The sequence below is a fragment of the Telopea speciosissima genome, chromosome 9 (assembly GCF_018873765.1).
Source record: "Telopea speciosissima isolate NSW1024214 ecotype Mountain lineage chromosome 9, Tspe_v1, whole genome shotgun sequence".
Lineage (NCBI taxonomy): Eukaryota > Viridiplantae > Streptophyta > Magnoliopsida > Proteales > Proteaceae > Telopea > Telopea speciosissima.
Window position 1 is genome coordinate 27,841,983 of NC_057924.1, and position 20,898 is coordinate 27,862,880.

The window sequence follows — 20,898 nt, forward strand, 5'->3', positions numbered from 1 at the left end:
CAGTATTCCATTTAGCCATTCTACAAATGTGTACTTCAATGATGGAAAATTATAGAAGCAGACAAAAGAAGTAAATTTCAGCTTTCATTTTTCTCCAAACATATTGGCTTTTCCCTAATGCATTATTGATAGTCAGACAAAGACATACATAATTGCAAAATGAACATTCTTGTCATGGAGAATGTTCATTACCCCTTTTCTCAATCCTTTTAACTCATTCTATTCATCCAAAGCACCATCAAGAAAAGAATAGCATAAAGACAAAGTAATAGCATGATTTTCTTCATCAATATATGACCCCAACTGACAGTTAAACAATTATAGTCAAAAGCTTTCACCTTCAAGAGTTTAATTTTCATATCCTTCTGATCTATTGACATCAACCTTTGCATCTTATAGCTTCTTTCATCTTCTTGAGATTCTCAAAGGAACAAGAGTGGGTAACTTCATAAACACCTCTCTTCCTCAATTTCACTCCCATGGTTTCCAGATGAAATTGTATATGAATGTCAGACCTCACTTCAGTGTAAGCAGAGCTTAGCATTGCACAAACCACAGAACTATAACATGTAATGGCTCTTAATAACTCAGAATGAGTATAACACAAGAGAGCAATTCGAAGAAAGAGAAAATATGATACAGTAGTAACTAGAAGAGAAAAAAAAATCATTTTCTTGTTTCTATATTTATTTTCTCTACTCTGTATCTGAAGGGAGAATAGCAGAATCATCGATCAGAAGGTTCTGCATCACGGGCTTCAGTTCTCTGTTACAGAATTCCTCATACTCTTCCCTGTCCCCTCCTTTCTTCTTAACTTCTACCACCCTCAATGTCGGTGTTAATTCAAATATCTCAGCTGCTATCGTCAATGGCCCCTTCACACCTTCTCTGGATCCTTCTAAGTTTACACGACAATCGTTCTTCCGCACTGTAAAGCTAACCACCTTGGCAATCTCCTCCAATTTTGATATAATTTTCGGCACTGGTGCGCCCGAAACAAACCGTGTTTCCTCTCCTCTTTCTTCGAACAAACCAGATAGATCAAATCCAGGAGAGAACGATATGATATCAAAAGCATTCAAACTAGCAGGTCTGGGCAACCCAGGAACAGGGGGTCTTGGCGTGTCCGGCTCAGACTCCGATTCAGATACGGATTGTTCCGATTGTTCCGATGATGATTCAGCATCGTCCTCTCCAAAGCTCCAGAGGCGATCGTTCTCAATGTAGAACTTAATGTGCTTGAATCCTTTCTTGAACCACCGATTCTCCATAATTTCAGGAATCGTGATTCTTGTCTCTGGATTGGTATCGAGGAGACGAGAAAGGAGACGGATTAATTCAGGGGAAAACCACCTAGGGCACCGGAACTCACCTTTATAAATTTTCTTATACATCTGCATAACGTTCTGATCATGGAAAGGAAGATAACCAGCCATTAAAACAAACAAAATCACTCCACAAGACCAAATATCCACCTTGGCCGCATCATAACCCTTGCGAGCTAGAACTTCAGGGGCTACATACGCAGGGGTTCCACAGAAGGTGTGGAACAATCCGTCTTGCCTCATCTGATCTGATACCGCACTAAGGCCAAAATCAGAGACCTTGAGATCGCCATTCTCATCTAATAACAGGTTTTCAGGCTTGAGATCACGGTGGTAAACACCTCTTGCGTGGCAGAATCCGACTGCGGAGATAAGTTGTTGGAAATACTTCCTCGCAACCTCCTCTTTCAATCGACCTTTAGCGACCTTATTGAATAGCTCACCTCCCTTCACATACTCCATAACAAAATAGATCTTGGCCTTTGTCGCCATGACCTCGAAAAGCTGAACGATGTTAGGATGTCGAACACGGCGAAAGATTGAGATCTCGCGCTTGATGTGAGCAACCAATCCTCCTTTGAGGATTTTCTCCTTGTCAAGAACTTTGATTGCAACGACTTCTCCAGTTTGGACGTTCTTCGCGTGGTAGACCTTAGCAAAGGTGCCATGGCCAAGAAGCTTTCCGACCTCGTATCTACCCAGAAGAAGAGCCTGACCACTTTTCCTCGTATCCGGCATATTTCAATTTCTCAGAATTTCAAATCGTAGTTGTTTCTGTAACTCTGCAAATCAGCCATAAAAGCTCTGGTTCTCAGCTCTTTGGTGTTCGTTGTACATTAACTTTTGCGATGCCCGAGAGATGGAGTCATAAAGAGACGACAATCCTTTAAAGCTGCAAGTTGATAGTTAACGGCGATGGATTGACGGTGACGAAAACTTGACGTTTTTTTAACGCTACACCGTTTGATGACTCACCAAGCATTTATAACGGTGTCTCCTCTAAGGGTTCCCTTTGTTTTGAAGGAGCCGTAGAGAAAGAGCCAAAATCTACAGATACAGGGTAGAGGTAGATAACCTACCTCTTTTGGCTCCTTAGATTTCTAAGCAAATGTCTATCACTTGTTTCACGTCACGCGGAGGAGATATGAGAGTATCTCTATTCGTGTCGCACATTTCGGTCATTCTTGTTTTACAAGTTATGAGAAGGTACCCTATACAGATGAAGGGTCTTAACAAAAACGGAAAAAAAAGTGTAGCTGATTAGATGTTCCCTTGCTCGATATGATTTTTTAGTGCCTCTAATAAAAGGGGGCAAATCTCATCCGATCGAACCTCGATATGTTCGATCAAAAGTGAAATGATTATTTCAGTCTCCCTATAAATCGAACAGCACAACCAAATCAATAACGAATCTCAAAGGCATAAAGGCACATAGCTTCACCGGTTTTGGATGGACTGTTTTGACCATTAGATGCATGATAAAAGGTTATTACCCTGCCGTAACTTAATTGTGGACTTTGACCGATGTGTCAAGCAGTTCGTGTCGTATCTCCTTCCTCCACCGTGCATTTTTGGAACACCCAATATGAATTTTTTTTAATAATGTGGACTTTAGGGGTTTTTCATTTTTTAGACGCACTGAGTCACTGTTTGGAATTGCAACGCCAGACGGAACCGATAAATTTTAAAAGCAAATTACCATAAATATTAAAATTGGCAAATATACCCCAATTCTTGGTAGGCAGCCAGTTGTCTAACAGACTAACAGGCTGAGTGGGATCCATGATTAAAATTGATTACTTTGGGACCCACACGACAAATAATAGCCGCGACGTGAGGTTTTCCTGTTACTTTCAGCGTGGTATGGAGAATCTATCACTGTTGGCTGATGGTTACACATAGATAGGACGCCGCGTTTTCGGAGAAACTGCTCCGAAGAAACGGGAAACAGGACGAGGAGCTGTGTTGCAATCGCTGCTGATCTTAGCAAAATTAAATGTAATCGCCCCTGCTTTTGCGATTTCGTGCACATGTAATCATCATTCCGCGAGCTTGAGAATCAAAATTTCGTCTTCCCAATAGGATCGCTGCTGGTTTTTCAGTTTCGTACACTTTCTCTCTCTTTCCTCACATCTGTGCCTGGTTTTTCAGTTTCGTACATTTTCTCTCTCTTTCCTCACATCTGTGCTGGGTTTTTTGAGTCTGGATCAACTCCACATATGATGGTTAGCTGACACGAGATCAAAATAAAATTGATTACTTTTTCTTCCAAATCTTTTTTTAATATTCCAAAACTGTGGGATCCACATCACTTCTTCTCCTCAGCACCTTCCCACAACCTGGGCCAATCTCCTTCCCCCTTCCGGCCTTCCCTGCTCATCATCTGTCCCCACCCCTTCTTTTCCTGCAACCCCGCCCCTACTCATGCTCCCTCCCTGCCTTGCCCTCTCCTCCGCCTCACCCCTGCTCCCCCTCCTTGCAAACTCCCGCTCTATCCCTCCCCAACCCATTCACTGTTTACACCTCTATAAAAGCGCATCAACCACCCACCATACAAGGACAAAAACAGAGCAATCGTTATTTTAAAAAATCACCGTTTTTAATTGATCTATTTCCAATCTCTGATTCGCTTCCTCTGGCTTGGTTTTAACTTTGAACTTGGGTTACAGAAATGGAACCTGTTGGTCTTGGAGGAGAGAACAAAAATGGCGATTCTCTGCAATCTTCTAATGGACTCAGATCTTGAAACTTCGATTCTCAACTTGTCATTGGAAGTCTTAAACAAATCATATCATAATATCCATCAAACTCACCATTCCCGAATCTCTAGTTGTTCAGATCCAAAACCAGAGATTACTGTATTTTCTTATTCCATCAAACGCAATGCTAGCCTTCACAGCCAGCGTGGCTACCTTGGGAGCAGTGAGGCGATACTATAGGCGACTAGTATGGAAGACGAAATAGATCTGATCCGCCAGAAGTTCGTCAAAGGAATCGAGGGTGGGAATACAGTCATCGAATAAGAGACAATCGTGGTTGAAGGAATCAAGAGATGACTTTGGTTGTAGACGGATCTGATGTATATAACCAGTGGCGCCTGAAGAGAAGCATGAACCCATCTCCAGATTTGTAGTCTCAAGTGCGAAGAAGAAGAAAAAGCAATTTTGAGTTGAGGGAGATGATTTGGGTCCCGTCATAAAATTTACTTTAAATCCCTCAAGAACAGTTTTAGGGAGAGTTCGATTACCGGTCATAGCTTGGCCAGGTGTCAGCTGACCACCATATGTGGAGAATAAATACTCTCCACATATGTGGAGCTGATCCGGACTCCTTTTTCTTTTTTGGGTAGGGATGGGAGATTTCTACATATAGATCCTCTAAACAAAAATCTTAATCCGACCACGGAAGGTACAGTTGTGCCCCCTCCATAACCAAGGCTTTAGTGCACGGTATCGGAACAAGTATCGACATCACACAAAATCGATACAATATTGATACTGTATCAACTTGGATCGGATGTATCAGACAAAATTACCCTTGAATTTTCTTAAAAAATGAGCTTTACAACCATTTTATCCCTTGTCAATACTGTCACCGATATGGTATCGGCATGGTATCGGTATCGATGACTAACAAAATCGGTACTAGACGATACGATACTGATACTTAGAACCATGTCTATAACTCTCTCTTTTTGGAAACGTATCTGGAGTTGTCAAACTCTCCCCAAGATCCGAACTTTCCTTTGTAAGGTGCGCACAGGGCATTGCTTCGGGTGAGAATCTACTGAGTAGGAGGCTGAGGTGTGATCCAAGTTGCAGGAGATGCGGCTCAGAGGTTGAATCTACTGACCATATCCTATTTACTTACCCTTTTGCTTCAGCAGTTTGGTTTGGCAGTGTTCTATCCTTTGCTGTTCGCTCCTTGGATAACCCAACTCTCTCGAGTTTTCTTTAGCTGTGGGTTCACCTTTAGTTCCCAAATAAGAAAACAGGGCCGGAGACTCTCAGTCAAGCGGCATTTATCATGTGGCACCTTTGGATTGCTTGCAACGACCTAGTTTTCAATGACAAGGTTCTCTCTCCTGTCGATGTCATTTGCCGTGCTCAGAGAGCGTTTGGGGAATTTGTCACAACCCCAAAGAAATCACCTGCCACCCTTCAGAGTCCTACGATGCAGTCTTGCAATAGATGGAGTTATCCACCTCCTAGAGCCCTGAAATTGAATGCTGATGCGGCGGTTGATCCTTTCAGCCATAAGGATGGCATTGGAGTGGTGATTCGCAATGCGCGGGGGTCCCCTGTTCTTGCCTTCTCAGACCCGAAATCCTTCTCTGAAGTTCTGGTTGGTGAAGCAATCGCGATTAGAACTGGTCTTCAGGCAGCTCTCCAGGCAGGGCATTCCAATATTTTGGTTGAATCTGACAATTCTGCTCTACTGTCACTGCTCAACAACCCCTCCTTACATCACCCCTTGGCAGTTACTAATGTCATTCAGGATATTAGGGTATTGGCCTCTCAAGTGAATGTAATTTCCTTTAGTTGGATCTCTAGATAAGCGAATCTGGTCGCTCACTCTCTAGCCAGGAAGGCCCTATCTTTAGCAAGCAATATAGTCTGGCCAAATTTCGATCCTTGGCTCCTGGATCTTTGTCATCGGGATGTTCAGTGTATTACTTGCCTTCCCTCTCAATAAAATTTCCTGTTGCCAAAAAACAAAAAACTCTCTTTTTCATTTAAAATAACCATTGGCAAAAGGTTTTGTGCATGACCATGTATGGTGAACAACCATTTATCATGTAGGGCTTTGTCCTTTTATAGTACCAGATCAAAATGGATCACGCTCCTCTCCAGCATGGGACAGATGTTGACATGTGGATGGGACGTCAATCGAGTTGGGAATGGTGCACATTGCTTGGACACATGTCGACATCTACCCCCGTACTGGACAACGTCTAGCTTGGGGGTGCGCTTAAGAGGAGCCTAATCCGATCAAAATCATTAAAAGCCCCTCATTTGACACTTTGTGACCCATCTCCGCTTAAGTTGATGCACTCCCTATATCATTTGCTCATAGATCCCTCCTTCATGATTTTTTTACATATATTAATCTTTCAAGGTAGAGATCCACAAATTGTTCATACGTGCATGGTTTTTTTTTTTTTTTCCCATGCTTTCTCACAAAAGTGAGACTCTCACATACATGTATTTTTATTTGGAAAGAGATGGACATAGAGATGCTTGTGTACGTACCCTGCTCCAATGGCCCAAAGAACCTTTTCCATTTTTTTTTAATCTATTTTGAAAATATGAGATCCACATCTACAGACATTTTTTTCAAACCATTAATTGGTGGTAGGGTGTGGATTCCTTTCCATGCCTATAGCATTGGAAACCATCTCTCTAATCTTCACTAGTTGTAAAATGTGACACGGTGTGTTGCAAACGAATTTTCATCCTCTCAAACCATAGTGAATAATTCAACCATAAAAAAAAATGGACGGTGACATCTTTTTATCCTCTCAAGTGTTGGGTGAACAGTTGGATTCTTGAGAAGATAAATTTTCGTTACAAACTTGCAAATGACAGCAATGACATTTCATCAAACTAGATTGCAGGCAAATGAGAAGTTGCACCATGTAGGGAGACCTGTCGCTTACGTTTTGAAATTACCCTTCAAGCAGTCCCCCATTCAGAGTGCAAGAACGAGCATCTTGATGGGTATCAATGTAAATATGAAAAATTTGTATGATAAATCGAAGAGGTCATGGAGGATATTTTAGCATTAACGAGGTCTACATATTGTAAATAGAAAGGGTCGAGGAAATTTGAGCACTAACGAGGTCTAGATTAACTACATTTTGCATCATTAGATTGATGCAACCTGCAAGCTGTTATAATGGATGATCCATATTCCGGTGGTAGGTTGCAGTTAAGGGTGTCAAAATGAAACTGAAACTGATTGTCGGAACTGGAACCGACCGTTTATAATTGAATCGATCGTACCGTTTAAAAATGTCACGATTCTGATTTCATAGGTTCTATTATCGGTTCAGTTTGATTCGATTTAAAATCAGAAAACCATCGGTTAACCAAATAGAAAATCGAGATTAAGAACATCCTTATTTATTTAAGAATGGGGTTAAGCACTCTAAAATATTAGGACTCCTTACTGAGATTTTTTTGAATTTCAGTTTGAATGCCAAATTTATGAAGGGATGAAAGGTTTTAGTATGAGCATGACTTAGTGGACTTTGTTAATGAACCGAGTGGGGTATGGATTGGTGATGTCTTCATGTTGGTCTCCCCTTGCGAAACTTTGTGGCCTTGAGTAATCACTTAAAATTATCATTGCAACTAGCATGTCTAAGTGAACTTTGCCTAGAGTTAGATGTGTATGAAATAATATAATTCTCTCACATAACAAGTATATGGAAAATAAAATTAAAGGGTAAAAAGGTGAAACCAGTATTACACACTGCATGTAAACCAAATAATGAAAACCGAATAGAAACTGTTAAAATCGCACCGCATATAAAACGATTCTGATTTTGGGTGATTCTTATCCATTGCGGTTTTGAATTCTACCATGCAAAATGTGCACCGAACCAGAACCCCACCGTATAATCAAAATCATACCGTTTGACACCCTTAGTTGCAATCACTCCATCCAAAGGGCCTTTTTTTTTTTTGTTTTAATGAAGGTCCCATGCAAGAGTCATATTCCGAAAATATACAATGTGACAACAATAAAATGCCTAATTTTGTCCTTAGTTGTGAATGCTTTAAGGTATAACCTTGGGATAACATAACACACATAATATGATAATACAAACAATTAAATTTATGGGAAGCAGTTTTCTGTCCGGGAGTATGGCCTACGATAGAACTCCCATGTGTCTATCTCTCTCCTCCTTAAAACAAGGGGGTAAAGCTATCTTTTCATATGGGGAGGAGAGAGATAGACTCATGAGAGTGCTGGCGTAAGACACACTCCCGGACAGAGTTATTTTTTCCTAAATTTATACACTTTAAATTGGCTATGCGTAAATGGAACTTTATCTACAGGAGTTTGAAAGTTTGTTCAATTTCTTAAGGACAAAAAAAGGTCGCTTAATTTGAATAAATGATGGTAAATAATGAGAGCACCCTTAATGTTTTAGAATTATTCAATTAAGTCAAAATTTCATTTTATTCCAATCATAATCTTAATTATGGATTGGTTTTCTTCAGAGTATGCTCTCAAATGTTGGAATTTGCTGATCAACTCTCAAATGTTGGAATTTGCTGATCAAATATACTCTGACGAGAGAGTGAATTTGAGGATTGAAAGCGAGAGCACCACTGAATCGTTATCCTCTCCTTTTACAGCACGGTGTTGTATTGCATCGTGCGACGCGGTAGAGGCCATATGGCACAGCGGGCCCCACATGGTGCACATGGCCTCTACAGCCGCCGCACAATGCAGTACAGCACCGTGCAATTACAACATAGGATAAAAATTTGAGCACCACTATCCTAAAAGAAAAATTCTATCACTAACCTATTGGACCAATTCCACTTATTAATTATCCAAACAAAACAACTACGGTAGTTATCCATGTAAGAATGGAATGTGATTTTTTTGAATATCACAGGACAAATCTGAACCATTAATTTTTATAGTTTTATAATTTAAACCATTTGACTATACTCAAAGGTTCTACGCTACTGGCCGATACACAGACAATATGCATTTCTATACAAAAGGGGCATTTGATTGAATTAGACTTTGAAATTTGATACGAGGCTAATATAGATCAATCCTTTATATTCAATGCTATCCATGTCTTGTGACATTTGAAGAAATAATAAACCCTTGTTATTGTGTAGGCTACCTATACTCATATATGGACATACACAATATGCAATCCTATACAAGAGCAATATTTGATTGAGTTAGACTCTAAAATTTGATACATGGTTAATCTAGACGATGTCCTTTCTATTCAATGATTAAAATGAACACATCATCCATCCACATGGAAGAATACATGTCTTGGGACATTTGAAAAAATAATAGACCCTTGTGATTGTGTAAGTTACTGCTACACATACATATAGACATACACAATATGCATTCTAATACAAGAAGGGTATTTGATTGAATTAGACTCTAAAATTTGATACGTGGATAATCTAGACCATGTCCTTTCTATCCAATGATTGGAATGAACGCATCATCTATCCACATGGCAGAATACATGTCTTGTGATATTTGAAAAAATAACAGACCCTCATGATTGTGTAAGCTACTGTTACACATATATATAGACATACACAACATGCATTCCAATACAAGAATGGTATTTGATTGAATTAGACTCTAAATTTGATACGTGGCTAATCTAGACCATGTCATTTCTATCTAATGATTGGAATGAATGCATCATCTATCCACAAGGCAGAATACATGTCTTGTGACATTTGAAAAAATAACAGACCCTTGTGATTATATAAGCTATTGCTACATATACATATGGACATACACAATATGCATTCCAATACAAGAAGGGCATTTGATTGAATTAGACTCTAAATTTGATACGTGGCTAATCTAGACCATGTCATTTCTATCCAACAATTAGAATGAACACATCATCTATCCACAAGGCAAAATACATGTCTTATGACTTACCGGATTTAAGAAATGATCAAACCATATCCAAATCAGTCCAAGTTTTTATGAAACTCATTAAGTCTGATTTTCTTTTATTGGGCCATATACTATTGATAAACCTTGAGTTTGGTCTACAACTAAACAATGCTCTAGAAATTTTGTTTATTATCTTTAATATTTGTCTTTTTCTTCTTCTTACTATAAACCAGCCATAGTTTCAATATTCAGATAAAAAGAGATATTAAAAAATGAAATACAAAAATATGACTTGTCCTCAGCTTTGAGTCACCCGATTCATCAAAATTTTGAAATAAACAAGTCGAATCAAATCAAAAAATCTAGTTTTCCAACTATGGATAAACATAACAATTGGTAAAGGTCGGAGATGGAGGACTGACAAATCTCGCCAACTATTTATTGACAAGTGGATTGGATTACATAGATGGTCGGCCCTATAATAACGAACTACTATTTAATGTAATAGTCTTTTAAGATTAAATGAATTTTGAAGGATTCTTATTGCAAAAATAATAATCTGTAATACGTTAATCTCCCTTGGAATACAACTGAAGTTACAAACAGTAAACTAGGATGACAAATGCAAGATATCATCAACAATCGGATGAATCAGCAATGGCGAAGCTTGTGTGCTATCAGTAAGGAATCTGATCATATTGGAATTATCAGATTCAATCACAATCCTCATATGCCTAGATGCATGAAGATCCACCAAGCTTTGACGTACCACCAATGCCTCACCCACCAAAATATCATTTTATTCCAATCATAATCTTAATTATGGATTCTTCAGAGTATGCTCTCAAATGTTGGAATTTGCTGATCAAATATACTCTGACGAGAGAGTGAATTCGAGAATTGAAAGCGCGAGCACCACTATCCTATAAGAAAGATTCTATTACTAACCTATTGGACCAATTCCTCTTATTATAAATTATCCAAACAAAACAACTACGGTAGTTATCCATGTAAGAATGGAATGTGATTTTTTTGAACATCACACGATAAATCTGAACCTTTAATTTTTATAGTTTTATAATGGGAAATTTACACATACCTCCCTGAGGTTTAACGAAAGGATATTTTCAACCCCCAGGTTTGGAAAATTCTGCGTACCCCCCTGAGGTTTTGCAAACGGTAACAGATAGGTCCATTCCGTCAGTTCATGACTAACACTGTTAAAATTATGATATGAAGTGACCACATTGCCCTTGTAAGAAAACAAAAAAAAAAATCTGCAACTCATCTTCCCCAAATCGTTTGGGGGAAGATGAGTTGCTAGAACAGAAGAAAACACAAATAAAATAAGGGTAAACTCCTCCTCCAGATCTGATGTTTCTAAAATTAAATAATCAAAACAGATAAACAGAAGAAACTTCTACTTTTCATTAAAATTTCGTTTTCATTATCACAATCTATTCAATAATCGTGCCAGAGCACCATCACTTCTCCGTGTTAATTCGATTCGCAAATCCTATCAGATCCATGAAAATGAATTTTAATCCGAAGTGTGGGCATCGGATCTCCGCGGAGTAAGGGGAAATCAATTTTCTTCGCTTCATCTTCGATCTTCGAACCATGATCGGGTTCACCTAAACCCATCATCACCAGCCATTAATCACAACCAACTCTTAATCCCAAATCCATCTCTTAGCCACCGAAATCCACAATCCCAAAACCATTACACTGTTTCTTCTTCCCACTTTCTAAATCCACCGAATGAAGTTCTCTTAATTTTCCATTTCCATCCCCACTTACCCATTTTTTTCTTCTTCCCTTTATTTCCTTCTAAAACCTTGACCGAGAATCCCTGTTCCTATTTTCTTTCCCTACCATCAAAACCTACAAGAACTCATCATCCTCGATCTGCTTCTTCTTCTTCGGATCCATGGCCAGATTACGGAATGTGGCTCGGTGTTGGAAAGCGACATAATCCCAGAATGTGGAGCACTACTGGCGATGAACATGAACATCCGATGATGGAGATGGATGGAAATTTCGATTTGGTTTTTCCCCAATTTCAAACCCTAAATTTCTAAATAGTTGAAAAATGTTTTGAAACCCACTTGCCTAGGGTTTTCCAGTTTAAAACCCACTCCTTTTATTTCTTTTAATCGTAATTATAGAAACAAAAGAAAAATCCTTATGGTTTTGAAACCTGCAACTCATTTTCCCCAGGTTTTTTTTTCTTTGTAAGGGTAATTTTGTCCATTCACCTCTTATTTTTTTTGGGTTCTTCTTAAAAGGGCAATTCCTTCATTTTAGGTCTAATTTTTAACAGTGTTAGTCATGAACTAACGGAATGGGCTTATTTGTTATCGTTTGCAAACCTCAGGGGGGTATGCAGAATTTTCCAAACCTGGGGGATAAAAATATCCTTTCATCAAACCTCAGGGGGGTATGTGTAAATTTCCCTTTTATAATTTAGGCCATTTGACTCTACTCAAAGGTGGAAGAGTACACACTATTGTCTAAGCTACTGGCTCATACACAGACAATATACATTTCGATACAAAAAGGGTATTTGGTTGAATTAGACTTTGAAATTTGATACGAGGCTAATATAGATCAATCCTTTATATCCAACGCTATCCATATGGCAAAATACATGTCTTGTAACATTTGAAGAAATAACAAACCCTTGTTATTGTGTAGGCTACCTATACTCATATATGGACATACACAATATGCATTCTTATACAAGAGCAATATTTGATTGAGTTAGACTCTAAAATTTGATACATGGCTAATCTAGACCAGGTCTTTTCTATTCAATGATTGGAATGAATGCAACATCTATCCACACGGCAGAATACATGTCTTGTGACATTTGAAAAAATAACAGACCCTTGGGATTATGTAAGCTACTGCTACACATACATATGGACATACACAATATGCATTCCAATACAAGAAGGGTATTTGATTGAATTAGACTCTAAATTTGATACGTAGCTAATCTAGACCATGTTATTTCTGTCCAATAATTAGAATGAACTCATCATCTATCCACTTGGCAAAATACATGTCTTGTGACTTACCGGATTTAAGAAATGATCAAACCATGTCCAAATTAGTCCAAGTTTTTATGAAACTCATTAAGTCTGGTTTTCTTTTATTGGGCCATATACTATTGATAAACCGTGAGTTTGGTCTACAACTAAACAAAGCTCTAGAAATTTTGTTTATTATCTTTAATATTTGTCTTTTTTTTCTTCTCACTATAAACCAACCATAGTTTCAATCTCTCCTCATTCAGATAAAAAGAGCTATTGAAAAATTAAATAAAAAAATATGACTTGTCCTCAGGTTTGAGTCGCCCGATTCACCAAAATTTTGAAATAAACAAATTGAGTCAAGTAACCTTCTGCAACCTGGAAATCAATCTTATGTACCTTGGACACTACTCTCTTCTTTTTGTTGACCATGCAGAACTCACCTCTAACTTTACTACTGTACCTATCCGTTTCCAGCATAACCAATGGACAGCAGCCCTACGATCCCACATTTTGGCTAGTCTTAGGACAAACATTTTGTCAAACTCTTTCTTGTATGATGTACAATCTTTTTTACTAATCTAAGCTCTACTTATCCTTTTCTCATAAAATAAAAAAAAAAATATCGAAAAACCTAGTTTTCCAACTATGGATAAACATAACAATTGGTAAAGGTCGGAGATGGAGGACCGACAAATCTCGCCAGCTATTTATTGACAAGTGGATTGGATTACATAGATGGTCGGTCCTATAATAACGAACTACTATTTAATATAATAGTTTTTTAAAATTAAATGAATTTTGTAGGATTCTTATTGCAAAAATAATAATCTGTAATACGTTAATGCCTACTAACTAACTATTATTTTGGGAGTGATTAAAGCTTCTGTCCTCCATAACTAGGCGATAGAGTCTACGTTTAGAGGATTAGCATTCTTTTTTTATTTTTTGATAGAAAGAGGACTAGAAATTTAGTTACCAAAAAAAGAGGACTAGAAATTTTAATTTGACCAATTCCATTTAAAAGTTAAAACACTACTTAATAGTTTATACACAAAATAGGTTTAATAACATTACCAAAAAAAAAAATCAGTTTAAATAGATTTTCCGATTTTCTTTATTATGTGATCCCTAATAAATTATGTTGACCCTCCAAATAGAGACGAAGAAGTCACAATAATCATGCTGATTTTGGTATATAATTAATCTTTTGAGTGGAGCCCACTCATATGAATATGTGGCGAATTATAAGCCTCACACTTTAGTCCTATTCTATACATCCAACTAGGGCTGTAAACGGATCGGATTCGGCTCGGATAATGCTATATCCGCATCCGCATCCGCATTCGGACAGATTCGGATAGTGTTAAATGGATATGGACACGGATATGGATCGGATATTTTATCCGTTTACATGTAAATATAGTTTTTCGGATAGTTATAGCCTATCCGTATCCGCATCCGTTTAGCTTTTGGACGGATTCGGATAGTGCTAAACGGATACAGACACGGATACGGAAACGGATTTCGGCTATTCATTTACACCCCTGCATCCAACACCTTATCAATTTGCTAAATTATTCTAGAAATGTTTTAAGTTTCATTTCGAGATTTCGTTTGCAAATTGTGATACCTACGAAACTAGAATCCTCCACCTAATGGTTTTAAAAATAAGTATTAAAGACAACATTTCTTTAATCCCCAAAAAAATCCCTTCCAAAGAAATTAATTTATTTTAATTTTTATTATATAATTTGTCTCTACATCAGCTTTTGGAGCAATGGGGGAGGGCTCCTGGGTATCCACCTAGGTGACAGGGGTGTGGTGTCATTTCACAGTGCATGTCAGAGGGTGTAGGGACTACCACCAAGCAGGGATCTTTCCCTCATAAGCTCCATTTAAATATTAAGTGGATACACATTGATTTTTGCAACATGGCATGTAAACTAGAAAAAAAGAAATTATCGACGCCACCCCCTGACGTTTACCTATATTTTAAGGCACACCCACTAACTACCATAATATCAATCGTTACCCATTTTTAAACGATATTAACATATGAAATTCCTTTGACCAATATATCCATTACACTAAGACTTCAAACAAAGTCTTGGTTCTCTGTAAATAGAATTTTAAGACCATTTTACCCTTCCAATTAAAACAAGTGAACCACTTCTTCCTCAATGGAATGAACTCACGACCAACGTTCAGCTCTGCAACTCCTTTGCAACTGTCGTTGAAGTGCTCTTCAACCGACGAAGCTCGCAACCGTTATTGAAGTCAAAATGTGAAATAAGGAACCAAAACGAAAATAGGGGAAAATCCCTTTGACCGTTGCTTATTAGCGTCTGCGGCCAAATTAGCTCACGAGTGCCCTTTAGATTCCCGACGAGTGATAACCATGGTCCGACGACCATGATTCCATTGTCAGAAAAAATCGGCGAAAAAAAAACACAGCTGTGGTTTTCCCATTTTTTTTTTGCTTAAATTGCAGTGGTTGAAGTAGGAGCGGATTCCATCAACCTTCCGACCTCGCTAGGGTCATCTACCTGGCCGACCTCGCCAAGGTCATCAACCTGGCTGACCTCACCAGGGTCATCTACCTGATCGACCTCGCCAGGATCATCTACATGGCCGACTTCGCCAGGGTCATCTACCTGGCCGACCGCGTCAGGCTCATCAACTTGGCCGACCACACCGGGCTCATCAACTTGGCCGACCGCACCAGGCTCATCAACCTGACTGACCTCGCCAGGGTCATCTACTTAGCCAACCTCGTCAGGGTCATCAACCTGGCCCACCTCGCCAGGGTCATCCACCTAGCCGATCTCGCCAGGGTCATCAACCTGGCCTACCTCACCAGGGTCATCAACCTGGCCTACCTCACCAGGGTCATCAGCCTCAGATATGCCAGGGATATTGAGGCACATCATCGAACACTGTCTACACGTCGATTCGACTTGGAAGCCCATTCAGTAAAAGAAGAGGAACTAGGCCCTTGACTGACAATCGATAATCAAGGAAGAGGTGGAAAAGCTACAGAGTGTACTATGGGCTTATAGAACAACTGTAAGAATGCCGACCGGTGAAAGTCCATTTAGGTTGGCGTACGAGACCGAAGCACTCGCCCCAGTAGAAGTAAAAGCCTAATCCCACCGAGCATTATGCTCCAAGTAGAGGACATATGAAGATGGATTAAGAGCCAACCTAGACTTTCTTGATGAAGTAAGGGAAAATGCACTGCTACGAAATATGGCTTATCAGCAAAGGAAGGCAAAATATTGCAACTCCCGAGTGAAGGAACAATTATTCCGACAAGGGAACCTCGTCCTAAGAAAAGCTAGTACGTCACAGCTAAAGAACCAAGGGAAGCTCTCGCCAAATTGGGAAGGACCTTATATAGTCTTTCAGCAGATCCGACCAGGGACGTATCGTTTGAAGACTCCGAGAGGCAAGAAGATAACCCGACCCTGGAAATCCAAGAATTTAAAGAAGTATTATCAGTAGAAATTGTAAGCCTTGGTAGTAGGCTAACCTTGTTTTGTTGGATTGAAAAATTTTTTACATCAATAAAGAGAAGTCTTCGTTGAAGCTCCAAGTCTACTTTAAGCTAATCAAAGCCATAAGACCGACCCTTATAGGTCGGCAATGTCGATGTCATAAGACCGATCCTTATAGATTGGAAGATCCATCGACCCCAACCCTCATAGGTCTGCAATCTGATCCTCATGGATCAGCAGATCCTAAGACTGATCCTCATAGATAAAAAAATTCGAGATCATAAGACTGATCATCATAGATCGGTAGATCCTAAGACCAATCCTCATAGACCAGAAAATCGACGTCATAAGACTGATCCTCATAGATCGGCAGATCCACAGTCTCCAAGTTCGATCCTCATAGGTCGGTAACGCCGAAGTGTGAGACCGACCCTCATAGAATGAGATTCGGTAGCAATCAATGTTAAGGCTTTCCAAAGAAAATCGTAAAAAACCTTTAAGGTGTCAAGGTCGGCTTAAGAGTCGGTCTTACGTTCGGCCTATGGGTCGGCCTAAGAGTCGATCTTACAGTTGGCCTAAGAGTCGGCCAAAGGGTCAACCTTGTTGGTTGGCCAAGGATTGTCCTCAAAATTCAACACAGCTAAAGACACTGAATGATCCCTAAATGGAAAAATTCAAGGGCATTAGGCTCAGCCTCATAAGTCAGCATTAGGGTCGACCTCACAGATCGGTACCACTAAAGGAAAATACGTAATCTCTAAGTATGAAGAAAATGCTAAGGTATTTGCCTCAGCTTATATGGTCGACCTCGACCACGAGTGGTAAGGGCAGCACTCCATAAGACATACTCACCAAGGTCAGCCGAGCCTTGATGAGTGGGGGGCAAGTGATGAGTCATAAAAATAACCCCAATCAAAGATTGACGCGTGTCAGATTCAGAACTGAGTGGAAGAGCCTGGTCGTGAGAAGGAACCACTCCCTGGTCTTGTCTGATTAGGACCCTCAAGTTGGCCTCTTTGGGATCGGCAATAAGGCCGACCCCGTTAGGGTCATCAACTTGGCTGACTACGTCGGGTTCATCAAATTGACCGACCGCGCCGGGCTCATCAACCTGGTCAACCATGCTAGGCTCATCAACCTGGCCGACCTTGCCAGAATCATCTACCTGACTAACCTCGCCAGGGTCATCTACCTAGCCAACCGCGTCGGGCTCATCAACTTGGCCAACCGCGCCGAGCTCATCAACTTGGTCGACCGCACTGGGCTCACCAACTTGGTCGACTGCGCTGTGCTCATCAATTTGGCCAACCGTGTCGGGCTCATTAACTTGGCCGACCACACCGAGCTCATCAACCTGGCCGACCTCGTCAGGGTCATCCACCTGGCCTACCTCGCCAAGGTCATCTACCTGGCCGACCTCACCAGGGTCATCAACCTGGCCAACGTCGCCCTAGTTGGCAGTAAGGCCGACCTCACCCAAGTCGATAGCCAGGCTGACCTCGCAATAGTCGGTAACCGGGCCGACCCCTCTAAGATCAGCCATTGGTCGGATATCCCAAACCGAGCCCCATACAAAGCGATAACTATAGCATCGCCCGAATTGCAAAGCCACATACCGATAATCACGGGATACGTTGAATCAGTCGAATCTGATCATTATCCAACGACGAAACCGTATCACACTCAAATAAGAACTCTTACCAAATGAAGAGTCAACTTCCGAATATAACTCTGCCTAATAGACTCCTACTAAAAATAGGGCTCTCACCTTACAAGGACTCTTCTACGCCACCCTTTATCACTCTATAAATACCCAGATATGAGGCTCAAACGCTCATCTCACTTTTTGTAAAGTTAAAATGCTGCTAAAATAAAGACCTGACTTAGGCATCAGAGAGTCCTCGGTCGGAGCCATACCGGCTCTCCTTTGCTCACTCGATTTTTTGCAGGTTCATCTCAAGTGGACCAGACTGAAGGTTTCCTGACACAACACAACAGATAATCAGCAACCAATACATCTTTATCAACTACATTTTAAGCAAATTTTTGTTCAGGTTATGGAATTGGTGTTCGTGGGTTCTGCGTTAGCTTTTGTTCTTTTCCTCTTTGCTTGTATCTTTCTTCCTTCTTTTAAATACTATCATTATTTCTTCTTTCTAATTTGGTTTTCATCAAACCAAAAGTCTCAATCTCATTCATTCATTGAAACCCTAACCCCTCCTTTGCCTCTTTTCGGTTTCTCCTTTCTCAAATCTCAACAACCCTGCAAATGCAATCTTCCCTGAACCTTAACAACACGAAGCCCCTACCTCCCTAGGGTTTCTATCAAACTTCCTCCACCAGATTTCAATTTCAGAGAAGAATTTTTCAAGGACTCGAGCAATCGCTAAAATGCATCCCCAATTGCTAGATTTGGTTGGCAATGGGAGCTTAGTCCTCATTAAGAAGACAAATTTTGGTCATGTACCCATCTAAAGAACAAAGTTTGTGGAGTCGGAGGGGATTTGGCATCGTTAGAGCTGTGAAATCAGACAATGTCGTTAGATCTTGGTTGTTGTAGTCACCCTACTTGCTGCAAGGTGTGATTGGGAGAGAGTGATTGGGGTTGGGAAGAAATTAGGATACACAACAGAGAGAAAAGAAGAAAAGTGTGATTGGGTTAAGAAAGAAGATAATGGGATTGTTGATAGAGGTGTTAGAAGTTGCACCTTCATTGTTTATGGTACAAGTGAGAGTGGGGAATGGGGAAGGAGGGATGGAATTGGTGGAGTTGCAGTGTGGAAAGTTGAAAGTGGAGCTTGAAGACATGGCTGGAGTTGCCGGAGTAAGTCTCTTCTTCAAAAGATGGTAGGTTGAAGTGGATTCTCCAAGGTTGTGGGTGAGCGTTAGGAAGAAGAAGGGTTTGTGGTTGTTTTAATTGAAAGGGTAGATTAGGTACTTTACCCACTAAGAAGGGCAGAATTGTCTTTTAAAAAATATTAAATAGCTGACATCATCACTTAACAACTCTTAAATAATGGTAGGAGGTTTGTGTTGAATTAGTTTGGTAAAATAGGAGTGGCGCTGATATTATGGTAGTTAGTGGGTGTGTCTTAAAATATAGGCAAACGTCAGGGGGTGGCACTAATAATTTCCCCTAGAAAAATCCAAATAATTATTTGTTTGAGAGAAGATTCCACAAATATAAATCGTAGGTTTGTGCTTTTTTTTTGGTTTGAAGAGATAACTTGTAGTGTTGTCTAAGCATTTAAATTATAGACAATGGTTTCTGTGGGGGGACTCTGGCTAGTGCATCTAGACACAAAAGGGGGGTGGGGGAATGATAGCCTGCTCCCATGAAGGGTAAAAATTCCCGCTCATAGGGGTCACATTCCTCCACAGAGAATTCTTTAATTATAATAACTTTTTGGGAAAAAAATGCTACATGGTCGCATGGTACTATGACCCGTGCGTCTAGACACAAAAAGGGGCGCAATGATAGCCCTATTCCCATGAAAGGTGGAAATGCCTGCCTTATTGATGCTCCCACACGTGTTGCCTTTGGCCCCCATGAGCGCAGGGGCCACATCCCCCCATAGAAAATTCTTCCTTTAAAGGGTAAATGGGGCCCAGTGTACCTAATGTATTAACAAATTGTAATTTAGGTATCCGATATTTCATATATTGTGTTTGAGATACCTAAACCAGATTATAACTAACCTAATTACTCAATTTTTCTCTTTTTCCAATTTTACCCTTGAAATAATCTTAATGGGACCCACCCCATCACCGTCCCTTCTTCTTCTTTCTTTGCAGCCCCAATGGCCCCAACACTTACTGCAACCCAATCCCACCCACCCCTGCCCCCCTGCAACCTAACCCCACCACCACACCCTCCCCCTCCTCCTCCCTCTATTCCTTCCCCAACCCCAACCCCTGCTTCCCTGCAAAAGTACACTACATTGCACCTGGGCAGATGCCCCAGAATCAATGATTCAAGGAGTAGAGGTAGTGGTAAAGAGGGTAGATGTCCCTACATGAGCTAAGGTGGCAGCAGAAGTAGAAGACCTAGTAGATGTATGAGTGGATGTCTTAAGACTCTGTAAACACTGTAATATTTGAGAAATATAATCATGATTGGTAGATGAACCACCTGAGCAGGATCTGGGTATGGTATTGCCAGAAAACATTGTATCATTACCACCATCAGACACTGCATGATTGGCTAACTGGTGTGCCCAATCTGGTTTACCATGTTTGGCCAAACAAGTCTCAACTGTGTGATTAGATTTGCCACAATGAGAACACTGACTAGAAGAACTATCAGTATGTTGTCCACCAGAACCACATGCACCAACCCCTCGGCCTCCCCTTGAACCACGACCACGATCATCAGTGAAAGCAGAGTTGTCCTTCAAGCAG

General features: G+C 40.2%; 2 protein-coding genes across 2 annotated transcripts; one reads left to right on the top strand and one right to left on the bottom strand.

Moving 5' to 3' along the window:
- Positions 1–674: 674 nt before the first annotated feature.
- LOC122640388 (CBL-interacting serine/threonine-protein kinase 12-like) lies at positions 675–2,168 on the bottom strand. The gene has a single exon (XM_043833560.1). It carries the CDS (start codon positions 2,061–2,063, stop codon positions 696–698), a length of 1,368 nt encoding a protein of 455 aa, XP_043689495.1. The 5' UTR covers positions 2,064–2,168; the 3' UTR covers positions 675–695.
- Positions 2,169–5,351: 3,183 nt separating this feature from the next.
- On the top strand, positions 5,352–19,299 carry LOC122638802. The gene is made up of 3 exons (XM_043831650.1): positions 5,352–5,852; positions 18,552–18,609; positions 19,058–19,299. The coding sequence occupies exons 1-3, from the start codon at positions 5,352–5,354 to the stop codon at positions 19,297–19,299; spliced, it is 801 nt and encodes a 266-aa protein (XP_043687585.1).
- Positions 19,300–20,898: the final 1,599 nt, after the last annotated feature.

Bases quoted from the DNA above. Each gene is read 5' to 3' on its own strand.
- LOC122640388 (XM_043833560.1), bottom strand. From the start codon at position 2,063: ATGCCGGATACGAGGAAAAGTGGTCAGGCTCTTCTTCTGGGTAGATAC.
- LOC122638802 (XM_043831650.1), top strand. From the start codon at position 5,352: ATGTGGCACCTTTGGATTGCTTGCAACGACCTAGTTTTCAATGACAAG. The intron at 5,853-18,551 runs GTAATTTCCTTT...ATTTTTGTTCAG, and splicing joins TATTGGCCTCTCAAGTGAAT to GTTATGGAATTGGTGTTCGT. The intron at 18,610-19,057 runs GTATCTTTCTTC...TGGTTGTTGTAG, and splicing joins TGTTCTTTTCCTCTTTGCTT to TCACCCTACTTGCTGCAAGG.